Genomic DNA, 18,573 nt, shown 5'->3' with positions numbered 1-18,573 from the left:
AATGGGAAACAGTCATCATCTCTCAAAGGAGGAACATAAAAACATCCACCTCAGAGGGGTGTGCCACTTTCTAGACATCATCTCATTTATGTCTCACCAAGGCCAGGTTGAGTCCTAATAAAATTTTTTGCCCTTTTTCCCATTTATGACATGTATCCTCCCCAGTGGGCATATGAGCATAAGTTATCAAGAGCTGACAGGAGGGACTTCCCTGGCAGTCCAGTGGTTGAGACTCTGAGCCTCCACTACAGGGGTAGGGGGGAGGTGGAGATGGGCGCACCCAGATTTGATCCCCGGTCAGGAAACTGGCATGTCACATGGTGTGTCCAAAAATAATTTTTTTTTTTTAAACAGCTTACAGGAAAGGAACAGAGGCCTGGGCAGTAAAGCCTCTCACAGCACTCTTCTTGGAAGTGGCTGCGCTGGGACTTGAACTCCAGATTATTCACATCCCAAACGCCCACGCTTTTAACCACCGCAGCGCGTTGCCTGCACTTCTCTACTGCTTGTCGATTATTTCCCCCCTTGGGCCCTAGTTTTTGAAAGACTTTTACTCCCGTACAACCTGCATTATTAAAAAGGCATGACTTCCCCTTCCCATTCTTTATTAACCACAGTCACAGAGATGGCACTCTGCACTGCTAATGGACACGGGCAGACACAGAGGAGCACGCATCAGCTGACGCTGGTCGTGGAAGTCATTTCCAACTCAGGCTCATGGATCCGCTGGGCCAGCTCAAAGCCTGTCACTGAGAAAGTGACTAGGCAGGGGGACACGTGGAGAGGTGCCAAATCGGGGCCCACAGGAGAGAGACCCAGGCTCCCCTCACTTGTGGGAGGGAGTGGCTGTGGGACCACTTCTCTGTGTCATTCCCACTGTGGCCAGCAGGTGGGGCAGTGACTAGAGAGGGTCCAGAAAGCGGCAACTCCCAAGGACCCGCCAGGGTGTATATGGGCGTGCATGCTTAAGTCCCATCTGTGCTCCAAAATCAGAAATGAATAAAGAAATGAAGTTAAAAGTGCATAAAGTCTCCTTGAAGGAAACATACTTGTTCCTAGTCTCTCACTTCTTGACCCCAACCCCAGACCAGAGCTAGCACCTCCCTTGCACTGTGTTCTCAGTACATTTCACAGCTTATAAATTTGTATTTTTACTGCTTATTATAATACATATTTCTGTGATTATAAAATTGTCACCCCCTGAGAACTTCCCGGCTGTCCAGTGGTTAGGACTCCGCACGTCCACTGGCACGGGGTACAGGTTTGATCCCTGGTCAGGGAACTAAGGTCCCACAGGCTGCAGGGGGGAAAAATTGTCACTCCCACTGGATTGTGAGCAAGGTAAGCCCAAGGCAATGTCAGTCACCTGCTATCTACCTAACAGCGCAGAGCCGCCTTGAGCCCAGAGCAGGCTCAAGGGAATGCATGTTGAGTTGACGGAATGAATGAGAGATGAAAGAAAGGAGGCATTAGAAACCGGAGTCAGAACCCTGAGCACAGCAGAAGCTCTCCTCTTTACTTGGCTCACTTTCTTACAATCCTCAGATCCATCCTGGCTCAGCCATCTCCTCCTCCATGCAGCCCTCCCTGATCTTCTCCCTAGACTCCACCTTCCCGGGTCCCAATCCCCCAGCCCTGCCCACTCTGAGCAGTGAGCTCCTGGAGAGCAGGGCCAAGGCTATCTGTCATCACCATGTCCCCAACATCACAGGGACAAAATCTGACACACAGTAAACCCTCAATCAAAGCCTTCTGAATGAATGAACAGATGTCTGTGCTGCAGGCTGCAGTGAGGGCCACCATGGAGCCCCAGAAGTGCCTAGAGCACCTGAGAGGAGTGATGATGTCTTCAAGGATGAGGAGGAGCCTCAGTGGGACCTTGAAAGGCAAGGCTGCTTTTGATGAATGGAGAAGGGAAACACTCTTACAGGAAGGGTGAGCCCAATGAGTAAAGAGGTGGAGGCCTGAAAGGTCTTGTGCTCTTTGGGGAAATCTTGATTTTCTGCTGTGGCTAAGCAGAGAGCGTGGGAGTTTGGCCCTTGGCCTCCAGGCAGTGGGAGCCCTTGGAGCTTGGCAGGCAGGGGATGGGCCACTCAGGAGCTCCAGACAGGACAGCGAAGACGCTACCCCAGGAACCAGCAGGGAGAGGAGCTTCCAGATCCGGGCTGATGGGGCGGGAGTTGGGGCCCTTGGCGGACAGCTTAGACATCCACAGTGGGATGCAGAGGAGGGGGCGGAATCCTGAGCTGTTAGGCCTGGTGGGTAAAAGTCAGCAGAAAACCAGCTTCAACACTGAATCTTCTTCCCTTAAACCACATCTGAAAAAGAGGACTGATAGTGGCACCCACCTTGGGGCGCTGGGAGTTCAAAAGCCCAGCCCTACGCTGCCATTCAGCGAATTCTGAGGGGCCTGAATGGACCCACCCTCAGGGGAGAGAGGAGGCGTGCAACCCCACCCCCAGGGAATCTTGCCTGGACAGGCAGAGGGTGGAGCTGGGAGGTATGCCCTTGACTCCTGCCTGAAACACAACCCCTCCACACCAGGTCCTTTGAGCTGGTTCCCACTGAGGCAGATTTGGTAGCCAAGGCCGGACCCCCATCTGATGTTGCTAGACCCGTTTTCTGGTTTGTTTTGGTACAAGTCAACATGTTTATTATTAAATTCAAGCAATCCAATATGACTCTGGCAAGACTACTATAAAAGTTTCTAAACTTCCTCAATTTTTTTTCCAGTATTACATGGGTTTGTTTTTTTTTCAAATTGTGGTAAAATACCCATAACACAAAATGTACCATTTTAACCATCTCAAAATGTACAATTCTGTGACATTTAGTACATTGACGACATTGTACAACCACCATCACTCTCTAGTTCCAGGATATTTTCATTCCCCCAAAAGGAAACCCCCTACCCATTAAGCAGTCATCTTGATCTATTTTTAACTCTCACAGCCATTCCCTCAAATGAAATAAAGTGACTGGGGTAGGGGGGAATAAGTCAAAACAATGGAGAAAAGTTTTGTTTTCAAGCCAGATGTGCTCAGATGCCAAAGACAACAAACACCAATAGCCAGGGCGATAGCAGCAGTAACAGTAACACATATTGTGGGCTTTACTCCAGGTCTTCTGCTAAATTGCTTTTAAATGATTAAATTGAATCATTTAATCCTTAGCACAGCCCTGTAAATTAAGTACTAGATTACGATCACCATTCTACTCAATAGGAAACCAAGGCAAACTCACTAACCCAACCTGGATTAAGGAGATACAAAGATAAACCGGGGAATTCCCTGGCGGTCCAGTGGTTAGGACTCCACGCTTCCACTGCAAGGAGCCCCGGGTTTGAATGGGGAACTAAGATCTCACAAGCTGCACAACATGGCCAAAAAAAACCCAGCTCCACCTGCAGGCTGCAGTTTCTCCTCACTGTGTGACCTGGGGCTGGGGATTGCCCTCTCTGGACCTTGATTCCAGCCTATGTAGAGTGGCTCTAATAATAGCAGGCTGGAGCAAGGAGGGTGCAGCTCACGAGGTGGAGGACTCACTTCAGCCGCTGTCTTTATAGGAAGCTCTTGCCTCATCTATTCCTCCACCCACCCCCACCCCGCCCAGGGGCAGCTTGATTGCTTTAACCCTGAAGCAAGTGAGAAAGTGGAACCAGGGCTGGGGAGAGTCTGGGGGCTTTCCCATTCACCTCCCACCATCCGAAGCACCACTTCCTTTCATGCTCACTCCTGGAAAACCCTTGAGTTTGGTGCCTAAAGGCAGGGGATGGCTAATGAGGAGAGAGGGGTGGATAGCTGGAAAAGCCCTGGCTATCAGAAGGGAAAATGAAGGCTGGAAATTACCCTAGAGGAGTCCCAGGTGGGGCCGAGACCGGTTTGTGACCCCAGCACCTGGTAGATTCAGGGCCCACTATTTGTTGAATGAATGAATGGATGCATGACATTTTTGCAAGGGTTCCAAGGACACAGGGGGTGAGGTCAGGCTCTGCAGGGGCAGTTAGGGGGGCAGCTATTTATCCACGGATAGGTACAAGACTTAGGTCTGAGTCCTTGGGCCGTCCCTGGGTTCTGTAGCTCTCACCCCTTCCTTCTCCAGCTTCTCCTGCCACCCGCCATCCACATCTTGCAACTCACCAAGGCATGCAGTTTTTCTCAAGCAACTGTCCAGTGGTGTCACTCCCAAGGCAACAGTCGCCCCTTCTCCCCTGGTGGGGTGGGGGGTGGACTAGGCCTCCCAAGTCCAATGGGGAATCGGAAGGAAAGGGAGACAGGGAACTTGTCAGGGAATCCCAGGCTCTCATGAGGCAGAGAGAGGGTGGCTCTTGGGGACACCCCCCAACCCCCGCAGAGCTGGGCTCAGGGCTGTCCGTTAGGGCCTTGGGGTGGGCATCAGGAGCACCCTGAATGAAGGAAGATCAGAGGCAGAACCCTAACCAGAGCAGACCTGAGCGCACAGAAGCTGCTGGGAACATTTCTGCCTTCTAAATATTTAGACAGTGAGATGGATGGGCAAGTGAGGGCCAGAGCAGGCCGGCAAGGCCGCCGGATATTTTGAGAGAACTGTTCTTTTTTATGTTCCAGGATAATTCCTCTCCCTATCTCCGTCCTCCCGCAGCCCCTTGTGGCCACCCAGAGGAAGAAGAAATAGCAGCTGATCATCCCCTGAATCCAGAGGGTCCATGTTCCTGCCGGCAGGGCTCCAGGAGCCATCTCTAGGCGGATCTGCCCGCAGCCAACCATCGGTCATGTTCCTGAATTTCTGGCAGCTGCTGCCGGAAGACAGGGCGGGAGATCACCAGGCAGATGTCAGCAGAGGGAGCAGGCTGCCTCAGACCCCGCTTTGGAGGGTGTTCCCATGGTGCTGGTGGGTGGCTGTGCGGCCGGCAAGGGGGCCCCCTGCCCCTCGCCCCAGGCTGACAAAGGCACCCAGTTCCCCTTTTTCCCCTCGAGAGCAGGGGGGCCGCTTGAGTCCTTCCTCCCCGAGGCGGACCGAGAGAGGGATGTCCGAGAGTCGCCTTGGGCAGGCCTTGAGTACAGGCAACAGAACCAGAGCTTCAGCCGCTGGAAGACGGACTTGCGGAAGAGGATAAAGACCCAGGGATCCAGAATGGGGTTGAAGGCATTGAAACGGAAGGCCAGGAGGTCTCCCATCTCACTGCTGTCCGGGGCGATGGCCTGGGTGAAGCCGCGGATCTGAGGGCAAGGGGAGAGCGATCAAGAAGCACCCCAGGACTCCTCTGCCCCACCCCTCAACACACACCCCTCTCTGGATCCCCTCCTCTCCCTTGCTCACTGGCAGAAATGAGGGAGGCGCGGCATGTCGGAAGGGGAAAGAAATAAGACAAGAACTAAATAAGGAATACATCCGGGGGCAGAGGGAGAGAAAGCCCCAGGAGACAGTCAGCAAAACCCTAGAGGGAGAGAGGTGGGGTGTCGGAGCTGGGTCCCAGGGCTGTGTGTGTGTCTGTGTGTCTGTGTGTGTCCCGTCTCTGAGTCCTCCGTCACCCCCTCAAAGGTTTGATGACTCTCAACTCTAACCCTAGCCCTTGCATTTTACAGAAAGAGAAGCTGAGGTCCAGAGAGTATCAGGAGGACGGGGTGCCACAGGACCAGGGTCGGCCCTGCTGCCATCTGGGTGGGGCAGGGCAGGAGTTCCTGCAGTGAAGGGGTGAGGCCAGGAGAGCCCAGGGGCAGCTACATGGGTGGGGCTGGAGAAGTGGGGAGCAGGGTGGCAAGGAGATCAGACCCTGGCATTAGAGGAGCCCAGGGTGCAGCCCTACCTCTGTGTGATCGTGGGCAAAAGACATCATCAAGCCTCCTTTGTAGAAATGCCAACAGAAACTTCATCACATTTCTTGCTAAATGCTTGTGGAATAGATGCATAAGATCATTCTTGAGATGATCAGAGAAGGGATTTCTAAACCACTGAACACAGGGTAGACAGAGTGAAATATTGAATGATGGATCTTATTAGTCTTGCAGGGGTAGGGGAAGGTTGGTGGGGGGGTAGCACTGGCAGGGGTAGGGGGCTAGGGATGTGGAAGAGAGGAGACAAGGGTCAGGAGGAGTCAAATGGAGCAGAAGCAAGTGAGTAGAGACGTCTCTGTAAAGTTTGGAGTTGTCTGACTGTGGACAAAGCCTCTGACCTCTTTGAGCCTCAGTTTCCCCATCTGTGAAATGGGCGCAAGCGGTGGCAGCTAGAACTGGACGCTGCCCTCCTCCCCACCGCCCACCGGAGCTGCCCAGGAGACTCACCGTGAGAGGCAGGGAGCACACAGCCATGATGCCTGTCATGAGGGCCAGCAGAATCAGGTGATCAACCTCATCCTCTCTCGCCCGGGGGCCGGGAACCAGTGAGCCCTGGTGGCGCCTCTGCTGGCGGTACATGCGGCAGAGGCTGAGAGTGACGGAGCCGTTGCAGAGGACGATGGCGGCCACCAGCAGGGCCACGAGGCTGGCGTAGGCCAGCGAGAAGGCGCAGCCACCCAGCTCGGCCGAGCGCATGCGGATGAAGCACCAGCTGCCCGGGCAGTACTGCTGGTGTTGGCCCAGGCCCAGGAGGGGCAGCGAGCAGAAGACGATGCAGAAGGCGTAGATGGCCGGCAGCGCCAGGCGGGCACGGCGGGGCCCGTCCAGCTGGGCGTAGAGGTAGGGGTGGCTGAGTGCCAGGCAGCGCTCCACAGCCATGGCGAAGAGAATGAGCGTGGAGGCCAGGCCGAAGAAGGTCATGCCGAAGGCGAAGGCATCGCACAGCGCCGGGCGGCCCCGGGCCAGGCCCAGCAGCGAGCTGTTGCGGGCGTAGGCCGCAAACACGGCCGGACTCAGGAAGCACGTGCCCAGCAGGTCGGTGACCGCCAGCCCGGTGACCAGCACGGCGAAGGCCGAGGGGCGCGACCGCCGCCGCGCCCCCAAGATGCCCAGCGCCAGTCCATTGCCCACCACGCCCGCCACGAACATCAGGGTGCTGGTGGCCGGGCCCACCGAGTCCCGCACGTACGTGAGGTTCCGGCACGAATCCGCCATCCCCGGCCTCCGGCTGCCTCCCGGGGAGGCTGGCTGGAGAGGTCCTCGGGGAGGGGGTGGTGGGAGGTGGCGAGGAAAGGGGAGACGGGTCTGCCCTGTGATGCCCAGCACCTCACTCCCTGCTCCCCCGGGGTCCTCGGTGCAGCTGGAGGCGGAGGGGCGTCCCAGGCTACCCTCCGCACTTCTGGGGCGTCTATTTCTCTCTCTGCCCTCTGTCTCCCCAGGCTCCCTCCCCGTCTCTCTCTCCGGTGTTTCTTTCCTTTGCTATCTCTGTCTCTCTGTCTAGTCCTGCCCTTGCCAAGCCCCTAGTTCTCTCCTCCTCTGCCTCTTGCTCTGGCTCTGTCTCAGTCCCCTCCCTGGTCCACTCTCTTCACCTCTCCCTTCCTCCCTCCCTGTCTCTTCCGACCTATCCCCTCCTCTGCATCTCTGCTTGCCCAGCCCCTCCTCACCGCACCTCTGCCGACTCTCTCAGCCCCTCTGTCCCCCTGCGCTCCTTCTCCGGGGTCTTGCTCTCTGAGTCCGCTCCGAGTGGCAGCTTCTCCCGACTTCCCTCCCACCTCCCTCCCTAACTCATCTAGCCCCGATCGCTCGCCTGGGCTTTTCATTTCCTCTCTCTGCCCCGCCTTCCCTCCCCCTGCTTTCTCCAGAGGCCCCTTGGCTCCCTCCCGCCTTCCCTGGCGTGCTCCCCTCCACCCCCCTGCCCAAGACACCCATCCGTCTCCCGTGTCTCCCTCTCCCTCCTCGCGTCCTCTTGCGGACCCTATCCTGAACCACCTGCCACCTCCTCCGGCATGCTCTTGACTCTGCACCCTTCTGCCTTCCCAGCGCTGCCCAGCGGCACCCCGGGTGGGGATCACCTGAGTCATCATCTCCCTGGAATGGGGAGCTCACCAGTGGGGACCTGGACAGGACCTGAGCAGCATAGCCGGCCAGTCTGCGAGGCAGTCTGGGGGTGGCCTCTGGCATCTATTCTAAGCTCAGGCCCCTCGGGGTTAGGGCATTGCCTAAGGGTTGAGAAATGACCAGGAAATTCTTCCCTTATGGAGTGTTTTCCAGGCACAACTGAGATTTCTTTTCCCTGGACTCACTTCATTCCTTCCACAAGGCTGGGGGAAGAGGTGGCCCTGCCAGAGAAAAGAAATGCCAGTCCCTAGAGCCCTGTCGGTCCACAGGCGCCCAGCTCGCCCACTCTCCCGCCCCCGCCGAGCCCTGGAGAGGCCGTGGGGGGAGGAGGGACCTGACATCCACGGGTAGGGGACAGCTCCCCCCGCCAGGATTTCCACTGGTCAGTATCAAAGGGGAGCGCCCTCCCGCCCTCTTGCCTCTCACCCCAGCAGCCCTCCCGGGCCCCAGGCCAAGCGCTGGTGACCTTGACTTCAAGGAATAATATTTTAGCCACAGACAGCCGTCCAGTCCAGGGCTCCAACGTTGCTCTTCCAGAATGTCTCCCAGCCCTCCACAGACACATTGCCAGCTGCACCACTCTCCCGCTTGTGTGGTCTGCCTGTGTGTGCCCGTGGCCAGCACAGCAGTCACCAGTCCTTATTCCCACAAAGCCCATTTCCCATGCGGCCTCTCCACCCAAGGGTCAGATAAGACCTCAGAGACCTTTTCAGATGCCCCTTATTTTTCAGGGAGGCCATTTAAATGCAGAGATGACAAATTCAAGATCTCACGCCATTTGACTGGAGTTTCTGTCCCCATTGAACCACCTCCTTGCTATGGGATGGTTCCAAGGCCAGGAAGGGAAGCCAGTGGACCTCAGTTTCCTCACCTGTACAATGGGGCAACACTGATTCCATGGGCCTGGTGGGCTGACCATGGCCAGTGGCCCATCCCAGACTCCTCTTTGGAACAAGGAGAGAACTTGTGTAGATATCATAGCACATCCAAGGCCAGGAAGAATGATCCTGACCCCAAGGACTGGACACTGGGCAGCTACCGACTTCCTCTCTCTGCCCTCATGTCACCCCTGCCTCCATGACCACAATCCCCTCCCCTCTCCCCCATCTCCCATCTCCCTATCACCCATGCCCAGCTGGCACTCCCAGCTTCCGCCAGGATGGGTGCCCCAGCTCTGGCCACACCAGGAGCTCTGGAGAGTGACCATTCAGCCCTGCTCTGAGGGTGCCTGGTGTTTGTGTCTCAGACTTCTTGGCCACATGGTTCCCCCCTCGTACTCTGCAAGATCCCCAGCGAGACCAAAGGGAATTCAGGAAGTTCTCTCATATTAATGAAGGATGACGCCTGGCAGGCTAGCGTCCTGTCTCAGCATCAGAGGAACTGCAGGGATGGGAGGGGGTGTTCTGGTCCCCGGAGCCTCCCTGTCACTGGCTTCCTGCCCCTGCCAGGCACTGTTGAGCATTCGGGAAGTCCATGCTGCTCCCCTGACCTGCAGGGTCTCAGACGGTACCACCCTCCAGGCCTCGGTTTCCCCACCTTTGCCGCTGAGGGTCAGAAGCCCTGGCGACCTTGACATGAATTCTGTGCTCCAGAGCAGGCAGGAAAGGTGACGACTGTCACTCATTCCTAAGGATCCCTGGGGTCCATGCCGGGGTCAGACACGCTCACCTTCTGGGGAGCCCCCAGCCTCCTGCTCAGCTGCGAGAGGTCACCCCAGCTGGGCTGGGCTGGAGGATGGGGTGGTGGCTTCCGGGGGTGGAAGAGCTGTGGGAAGGAACTGCTCTGGACGGGTGAGTCAGCACCCTCCCCCTGCCACACACTGCTGAGAAGGGACTCGAGTGTCCCCAGAGGGACCCCGGGGTAGCGCTGCAGAAGACGGAGGACAGCCCCGGGAGGACTGGGAATGGACATGCAGCATCGGGTGGGGGAGGAATGGGTACCCGGAAGGGAGTGTGCTAGAGACTGTGGACCTATGAATTTCGTGTGTGGGTTTGGGTCACCTAAGTGAGCATTGTATCAGCATGGTGTGTGTATGTGTGTATGTGTGAGCGGTGGGTATTCTTTCCTGTAAGGTCTTTTTGTGTATCTGTGTCTATTGGTGTGTTGTGTCTGTTCATCGGCAATCACGTGTTTCTTCGTGGCTGTCAGCCCACGTGTGTCGGTATGTATCTAAGCCTTGATATTCTTCATCAAATGGCTGCCTTGCCTTTGTTGGGATGTTGTACAAAGTACAACAAAGTACATGTTGTACTTTGTTCAGTGACTGAACAAAGATTCAGTTCAGTCACTCAGTTGTGTCTGACTCTTTGCGACCCCATGGACTGCAGCACGCCAGGCCTCCCTGTCCGTCACCAACTCCCGGAGCTTGCTCAAACTCACGTCCATCGAGTTAGTGATGCCATCCAGCCATCTCATCCTCTGTCGTCCCCTTCTCCTCCTGTCTTCAATCTTTCCCAGCATCAGGGTCTTTTCAGATGGCCAAAGTATTGGAGCTTCAGCTTCAGCATCAGTCCTTCCAATGAATATTCAGGACTGGTTTGCTTTAGGGTGGACTGGTTTGATCCCCTCGCAGTCCAAGGGACTCTTAAGAGTCTTCTCCAACACCACAGTTCAAAAGCATCAATTCTTCAGTGCTGAGCTTTCTTTATAGTCCAACTCTCACGTCCTTGCATGACTACCAGAATAACCACAGCTTTGACTATATGGACCTAGATTAGAGACGGAATTCACTCTGCCTGCTTTTAGGGTGCCCTCAGACAGTTACTGGTGGGGTTGCTATTCACTCAACAAACCTCCATGTGTAGAGGGCTGAGGGACTTAGAGGTGGTACCATCTGATGGAGGTGTGGTCCCAAGTGGCGTGCGACAAGCGGTGGGAGTAGAGGGTCACAGCTGGAGCCTGGGCAGGCCCTCAGCTGAGTCATTCCATCTGGGCGAGTGTCCTCATGGGGAGAAGCACCAAGCAGGCCAGGAAATGGGACTGGGACAAGCTCTCCCACTCCTGCCGGCCAGCGCCTACAGCTGCCTGCCCAGGCCTGCATCTGGTCACGCTGTTGACCTAAGATGCCAGCTTGCCCTGGGCCTGACCCTCTCCTGGCTCCCGGGCATCCGTTCTCCAGGCCCTGCCCTGGGAGGAAGCTGGCCCCACCTCGTATCCCCCCACACAGACACACATGCCACCAGCTGCTCATGCCTGCCAGGCCCGTTTGTCATCTGTCCCCACTCACTGCTGTGAGGAGCTGCTGTGTGTCCATCCTGACCATCCCTCCTTAGCAGGCCCCAGCCCCTACAGCTAGAGGCCAATATTCTCTGCCCACTACCCCGTTTTCCACCCCACAATGGGCCCTTGCCCACCTACTAGCCGCCGCTTCCTTCACTGGCCCCTGGTGTCCCTACTCTGTTGCCCTTGCCCTGCCTTTGCCTGTGCTGGGCCCCTCCCCTAGGATCCCCTCACTTCTGTCCCTCAAGGCCCCCTTTGAACCCCTCCAGCCCCTCTGGAGGTCATCCATTCGTTCCTCCCACTCCAACCTCAAGCGCCAACTGACCGGGTTATCTCTCCATGCCGGTCTTCCATGTCTGTAAAAGGGGGTAAGCAGAGTCCTTGTGGGAGCTGCCATTAGAATGGAGTGAGATGGGGCTTGTGAAACCGGACTCCCGATAAGTGATGGCCATGATTATGGCTCCTTCTGGCCCTGCTATCTCCACTCCTACTCTCCGGCCCCTCAGTGCCAAGCATGCAGACAGCTGGGTGGGGCAGCCCGCAGCCCTGGGGTTTGGGGTGAAGTGGGAGGGAACTGCTAAATGCCAGCACTTCCCCAGGTATTCACCTCTCTGCCTCTTGGCCTGGCTCTGACTCCTGACCCCAGAGCTGACCTCACAGCCGGGGGTGGCAGGAAGGGGGAACCAGAGGTGCCACCCACTAATGAGATTATCCAGTTTGGAGGCTGGTCACCCAGGAATTGCTCTGGCTTCTCCCTTCTGGCTTCTCGTCTCTCCCAGCCTCAGTCTGGGTGCAGGCTCACCCAGCCCTGCTCCTCCAGGCAGGCACACATTCCTCCGGCTCCCTGCCCCACCACTAGGTCAGCCAAACCCACTTGCTTCTCCCCAGCTTCCCATTCCCCAAGACCAACTCTAAGATCCCAGGGTTCAAAGGGTCTAACAGGCCAGGCTCAAGAAGTCCGTACACTTCTGAAGTGCGGAGTTCTGGAATCCTAGACCAATTAGGGGACAGGACCCCATCACCCTGGCCCCACAGGGTTCAAAGACTCCAGAATTCCAGCCCTCTGAGTTTCTGAGATTCCCTTGCATTTCAGGTTCTAAGATGCAAGGATGCTGAGTCTGTGAAATTCCAGAATCCTTCTGGCAACTTCCCTTCAGCATCACTCCTCCTCCCTTCAGCTCATCCTTGGCTCTCTCTGTCCCCCCCTCGTCTCCCCCGGGGCTCCCACAGACATGATGCAACCAGGGCTGGAGCCAGGCTGAGAGGTGGGAGGCAGGAGGGAGATGTAATTACAGCATCTCCTGCCTCAATTCAACAGGAAGCTCAGATTTGGGGCCCAGGGGACCCTAATTCAATGTGAATAATGGAGCACTTGCCAGACGCAGGCAGAGCCCCTCTGAGGAGGGGAGGCCCAGGGAGTCATCTCCACCTGGATCCAGGGGTGCAGACTCAAGACAAGAGGGCGTGAGGAGAGGGGAGGGGTCGCAAACTCAGTGGACCTCAGACCAAGCAGGTTAAATAATTAACCAAGCCCATAGCTCACCCAGTCTGCATTTTTTATTTTCAACAGAATCATGGGTTCAAGGCATTTTACCTTTCTCTTCGTTTCTCTGTAAGAAGCTCCTGGCACAGGCTCTGTGATAAATAGTGTCTGACCCTCAGTGTCCCTGGAGACAATAGGGTATGGTGGGGACTTTGGCAAACTGGAAAGCCAGGGCCCCATCTCACAGCCTCTGGTCACCCTGGAGGTTGTGCAGTTCTGAGGTCACCCAGACCTTCCAGATGGAAGAAGCCATCAAGGTGGGCTTTTATGTGAAGTACTCTCATTTAACTGCAGGCTATATAGGCCCTAAAGGGCTTCCCTGGTGGCTCAGTGGTAAAGAATTTGCCTGCAATGCAGGAGACATGGGTTCAGTCCCTAGGTGGGGAAGATCCCCTGGAGAAGGAAATGGGTACCCACTCCGGTATTCTTGCCTGGAATATCACATGGACAGAGGAGCTTGGTGGGCTACAGTCCATGGGGTCCCCAAAAGTCAGACACAACTTAGCAGCTAAACAACAAATACAGGTCCTAGAGATCACCAATGTATGAAGTGGGAAACACAGAAGAGGAATTAGGGCTGTCACCATCATCCGGGTCCCCAGAAAAAGGAAATAGAAAAGAATGTACACACTGATTTGTCTCCTGTAGCCCCACTTCTCTCTTCTCTGGGTCCCCACGTTTAATTCCCACCATGTACCAGCTCATATGTCCCCTCCTCCAGGAAGCCCTCCCTGACCTTCAAGCTGAGTCAGGCCTTCCCTCTGAATTCCCCCAGCCCAGCCCTGCCCACTCTGAATCATCACTATCCAAGGACAGGTCTGTCACTACCACTGGATTCTGAACCCCAGGAACGCAGGGCCAGGGCTGTTTTGGTCATGTCCATGACCCCTGTTTCAACCATTACAGGACCAAGAATGTTTGGAAGAATGAATAAGGGAACAGAGACAAGTTCAGTGCTTGTGGGGGTGGAGCTGTAGTAGGGAGTAGGCCCATGTGAAAAAGGGGGCTGGAATCATTCAGGGGACAAGAAAAGTGGGTACTGGGTATTGTAAGGACTTCCAACGCAGGAGAAGGGCGAGAAGAGCCGCCAGCCGAGAGGGAGGAGGAGCGCCCAGTCTTCACCCCATTATCTCTTAGCTTGTGACTCTGAGTAAGGGACCTCCTTTGGCTCAGTTTCCTCATACAAGTAATCAGCTGAAGCATTCTGGGCCTGTTGGGACGATTAAATCAATTCAGGATCTCGGGAACACTCCGTGGAGTCCAGAGCCAGGACGCTTATTTCCTCTGACATCCCCCCGCTCGGCATCCACATAACCTCCCCCTACACCCCCACACTCCACACACACACACAGAAGGAATGAGAAGGGACACGGGTTCCTCCATGATGGCTCCAAGTTTTGCACGTGCCTCAGTTTCCCCGAGAGCACAGGCACCCCCGAAGTCACCACGTTTATTGGAATCATATTGTGACGGAATGAGGGAGTCGAACTATCGGGAGGGCTCAGAGCAGGACGCAGAAGAGGCGCTTGTCTCGGAAGGGGTTCTCTGCGGCGGGTACTGGCGTCACCAGTGGGTCATCTTTGGCGTGAGTCTCGCAGAAGTCCAGGAGCTCGGCCGCTGCCTGGGACACCTGCGGGCACCCAGCGGGAGATGTCCTCGCCCCGCCCCGCCCCTTCCTGGGCCCCGCCCTCTGCCTGGGCCCCTCCTCTAGTCAGACCCGCCCCTTGTCAGGCCCCGCCCCCGTGTCAGGGCCCCCTCCCATTGCCAGGCCTCGCCCCCGTGCCCGGGCCCCTCCCATTACCGGGCCCGCCCTTAGGCCCCGCCCCAGCTCTGGCCCCGCCCCTTCTCGGTCCAGCCCTTGTCCAGCTTCTCCCCCCACCCCCCCACTCATTGGAGTCCAGTCCGGTTCCGAAGGTGATCTTTCCACCCGGGCTCCTGGCTCCACTCCCAACTCTGACCAGTCCAGACTCCAGCCCTGGAGCCCGCCGCCTTCCTCCCCACCCCGACCCAGCACCTTCATGCGGTCGATGTTCACCTCCAGCTTCAGCTGCTCCACGGTCTTCCGGGCCTCCGCGATCTTGGCCATGTTGTTGGACATGGCTGCAGCGGGGAAAGGTTAAAAGCCGTGGGAGTGGGGGCGAAGGAGTAGGCTAAGGCAAAGCTGGGTCCCCAAATAGGGTTGGCGGTGGTGATGGAACCCAGTAACAGGGGCGTGCGTGGAAGGGCTCACCGATGCGGTGCCCAGAGTGGAGGAAGAGACAGGAAAACAGAAGAAAAGGGGAGAGATGGAGATCTGCGTAGATGGAGGACCAAGAAGCCGGCTGAAAGAGGGACCAATGAACAAGGACGATAGGGCCAAGAGAAGGCTTGGAGGGGTGCACAGACGGGGTACCTAGAGGCAGGTGAAGGAGAGAACAGAGAGAAGAGAGGGAAGGTGGGGGGAAGCACAGATGGGAGGCTGAGAAGCAGGTGGAGGTAGGGACAGAAAGACAGGAACACAGGTATTGGATCCAGAGATCCAGGTGTCCTCACCTCCCGGAGAGAGCCCAAGAGCCAGGAGGGGGCCCTCCCCAGGCCAATTAGCGGTGGCTCCAGGGAGAAGAAGGAATTAAGATCACGGCGGGAGGGGCGCAGAGGGGGCCTCATTAGGGCCTTAGCAGCAGCTGCCCCCTCCGCCCCCCTCGGGGAGCCCCCCATCCCAGCCCTGGCCACCTCAAAGGCTCCTCTGCTCATTAGCAGCCAGAGAAAGGGCTGGAGAGGGGGGCAACCCAGCCAGGACTGGGAGAGGGACAGGGAGGATGGTAACAGGGACAAACAGAGGGGACAAACAGAGAGAGATGGGGAGAGGGAGGGGGAATAAAGAGACTGAGGGAGAGAAAGATGGAGAGACAGGTGGGAGGGATGGAGTGATGGAGGGAGTAGACACAGAGGGAGAGAGGGAGACAGGGGTGTGAGGAAAGAGACTGAGTGATACCGGGAGAGAGAAGCACAGAGCGGAGAAAAGGACAGAGGGAGGAAAGAGAAGGGGTGATGGAAGGGTTAGGGAGAGATGGAGTGACGGAGGTGGGAGAGACTAGAAAGAAGGGCAAGTAGAGCGCTAGAGAGACGGACAGTGATAGAGGGGAGAGAGGAGAGAAAGGGCAGGGAGCAGACAGAAGGAAGTGGAGGGGCAGGAGGGGACACGGAGTGACGAAAGAGGACAGAGGGGGGCGCACGGAGAGACAGAGGGAAAGGCAGGCTGATGGAGATGAGCAAGGATAAAGGCATTCATTCACTCACGCATTCATTCATTCCCAGGCAGAGGGACCAGCTGTCGGGGTTCAGGACCACAGCCTCCTACCTGTTGCTGCTCAGGGCTGGGAAGGCAGGCGGGTGACAGAGACACAGCGTCTGGGTCCCCGCCTCAGTTCTGCCCCGCCCCCTCTCCTGGGGCACAGCCCCTGAGGACCCGCCTCCTCCTGCTACCGCCACCAGCATCCCCATCACCCTCACGTCTTGTCTCTCTGGGTCCTCTCGTTATGTCTGTCCATCTCTCTCTTTGTCTTTGTGTGTCTGTGTCTCTCTCCCTTCCTCTCTCTCTCTGTGTCACTCTTCCTTCTCAATCTCTGTCTTTATCTCTGTCACACACACACACACTCACAGGTAAAGAGTCTCTTAGGATGAGCCCCCCGCTCTGCCGCATTTATCCCACAGTCATTCAAATCTCTCTTGTGGGTCCCACACAGCCTTACACTCCATTACATATGCTCTGCCACCCTGTCACACCCACAACCTCCGTGTCACCCCATCCCAGATGACCCCCTCTCAGCACACAGAATCACACTCATAGTCCCTCGCAGGGAGATGCACAACTCCTCACTGTGTCACATGATGCTGTGTACAGTCTCCTGAACCACCCTAACCTTCCACAGCGCCACAGTCACTCGACCTCTCGAAATGTCACACAGTTCCTCACAATCTCCCTGAGAGGCCCATCACTACCAGTGACATCTTACACAACCACCGTCAGAGGGATGACCTCTGAGCGTCAAGTGTACACACACACAGTTCCGCACAGGATCACACACAACCTCTTAAGATGTCTTGCTGAGCCTCACACAATCTGTATCACACACAGGTGCTGCCTTCACATCGCAGCCTCCCAGTGTCACAACTTACACCCATGAGGTTTCTCTTGCACGCTCATCTGAGCACCCTGGACAGTTGCACACTCTCTAACACACTGTCATGACACTCTGCGAGTCTCTCAGGGTCCCACACAATCTGTGTTACACACAATCACACCCAGCATCTCACAGATCATCATTGTGGCTGACACATCCTTGTCACACACTCACAAGGTCACTCACACTCAGCTTCCCTCCCCACAGGCCTCTCACACTGCTTCTCACACCATTACTTGATGGGCCATTCTCATTCATTCTTGCCCTCTCTCACACACCATCTCCCCATGGACACAGACAACTCTCCCATCCTCACAATATTGCACACTGTCACACATGACCTCTTGCTCATACATGGTCTCTCAATGTCACAGTCCCCCAAATAGTATCTCAGGGACACCCAAACTCATGATGTCACATGCAGTCACCGATATGTCATCTTGGTCACTCACATACACAGTCACACACTATGTCTCAGGGTAACATGATTTGAAGAACTGACTCATTTGAAAAGACCCTGATGCTGGGAAAGATTGAAGGCAGGAGGAGAAGGGGACGACAGAGGATGAGATGGTTGGATGGCATCACCGACTCAATGGACATAAGTTGGTGATGGACAGGGAGGCCTGGCGTGCTGCAGCCCATGGGGTCGCAAAGAGTCGGACACGACTGAGCGAATGAACTGAACAAGATTTCACACAGTCACGCCCAGTTTCTGGTTGTCACAGGAAATCTCACAAGGTCACATAGCTACGCACAACCTCTGGACGTCACACGCGACCTCAAAGTAGTACACACTCACACAGCGAGTGTCACCCACGGACGCCCACAGTGTCCTGCCCTGAACACACCTTGCGGGTGCCCCATACTGAGCCCGCGATCGTCTCCTGACAGCTCCCTGCCGGCCACACAGAGGCGCCCGCGGCCCGCTGAACCGCACACCCGGCCGGCGCGAAAGCCGTAGAAGGTGGAAACCCGGAGGGCAAAGCGCCCCCGCTGGCTGGCTGCGAATTAGAGGTGGGAGAGACACAGAAAGGTGGAGGGAGCTAGAGAAAGCTCACTGAAGATGGACTGGGACACAGAAATTCAGAGAGAGGGAGAGAGAGATGCCGGGAGAGACAGAGGCAGAAATAGGGACACAGAGACGGAAATTTGGAGAGATGGAGACCTAGGGACTAAGAGAGACAGAGACAGGCAGAGGGTTGCAGAGACTGAGACGTGCAGGGTACAGGAGAGACACACAGACAGAAAAGTAGTCAGAAACAGTGACTGAGAAACACGGACACCGAGACACAGACAGAACGGGATAGAGAGACAGACACGACCGACCGCGCCCTCCGCAGGGGACCGGACGGCAGAGGCGGGGTCTGCCCAGGCGCGTCCCAGAGGCAAGACATCAGGGCCGCCGAAGGGGCGTGGTGGTCGGGGGGGGGGCTTATAAGGGGCGTGTTCGGGGTGTGGTTTGCCGCGAGGGGCGGGTCTTGGGACCAGCTACCGACCTCGCCTCCCAAGCGGGCTACGGGAGGAGCGGAGGCTGAGCCCCGGGAAGCTGTGGAGGTCGGGGAGAGAAGCGGCTTTAATGCAGTCATTCCATCCCAATTCGGTTTTTACCGCCTGAACAGGGAAGCGTGACCGGCCGGCAGGGAATACGGGCCTGGGTCCCCAGTTTGATAGGGGGATATCGGACCCTGGCTCCCCAACCCCCTATCGCGCGGGA

The 18,573-nt window shown here is 56.5% G+C and overlaps 2 protein-coding genes across 3 annotated transcripts; both read right to left on the bottom strand.

The window, feature by feature from the left end:
• Nucleotides 1-2,626: 2,626 nt before the first annotated feature.
• Nucleotides 2,627-7,624, bottom strand: PTGIR (prostaglandin I2 receptor). Its single transcript, XM_081515574.1, has 2 exons — nt 6,261-7,624; nt 2,627-5,198 (listed from the first exon to the last, which is right to left on the bottom strand). The coding sequence occupies exons 1-2, from the start codon at nt 7,026-7,028 to the stop codon at nt 4,812-4,814; spliced, it is 1,155 nt and encodes a 384-aa protein (XP_081371700.1). The 5' UTR covers nt 7,029-7,624; the 3' UTR covers nt 2,627-4,811.
• A 6,446-nt stretch (nt 7,625-14,070) lies between these two features.
• Nucleotides 14,071-18,269, bottom strand: GNG8 (G protein subunit gamma 8). 2 transcript variants are annotated; one of them, XM_081510645.1, is made up of 3 exons: nt 17,708-18,269; nt 14,708-14,793; nt 14,071-14,323 (listed from the first exon to the last, which is right to left on the bottom strand). In XM_081510645.1, the coding sequence occupies exons 1-3, from the start codon at nt 17,721-17,723 to the stop codon at nt 14,195-14,197; spliced, it is 231 nt and encodes a 76-aa protein (XP_081366771.1). In that variant the 5' UTR covers nt 17,724-18,269; the 3' UTR covers nt 14,071-14,194. The 2 variants fall into 2 exon arrangements, with proteins under 2 accessions (XP_081366771.1, XP_081366773.1); XM_081510647.1 differs by lacking the exon at nt 17,708-18,269 and adding an exon at nt 15,226-17,563.
• Between the last annotated feature and the right edge of the window lie 304 nt (nt 18,270-18,573).

This window comes from Giraffa tippelskirchi, chromosome 7 (genome assembly GCF_054371585.1).
Source record: "Giraffa tippelskirchi isolate mGirTip1 chromosome 7, T2T-mGirTip1v1.2.pri, whole genome shotgun sequence".
NCBI lineage: Eukaryota > Metazoa > Chordata > Mammalia > Artiodactyla > Giraffidae > Giraffa > Giraffa tippelskirchi.
This window is presented reverse-complemented; position numbering and strand designations above follow the sequence as displayed.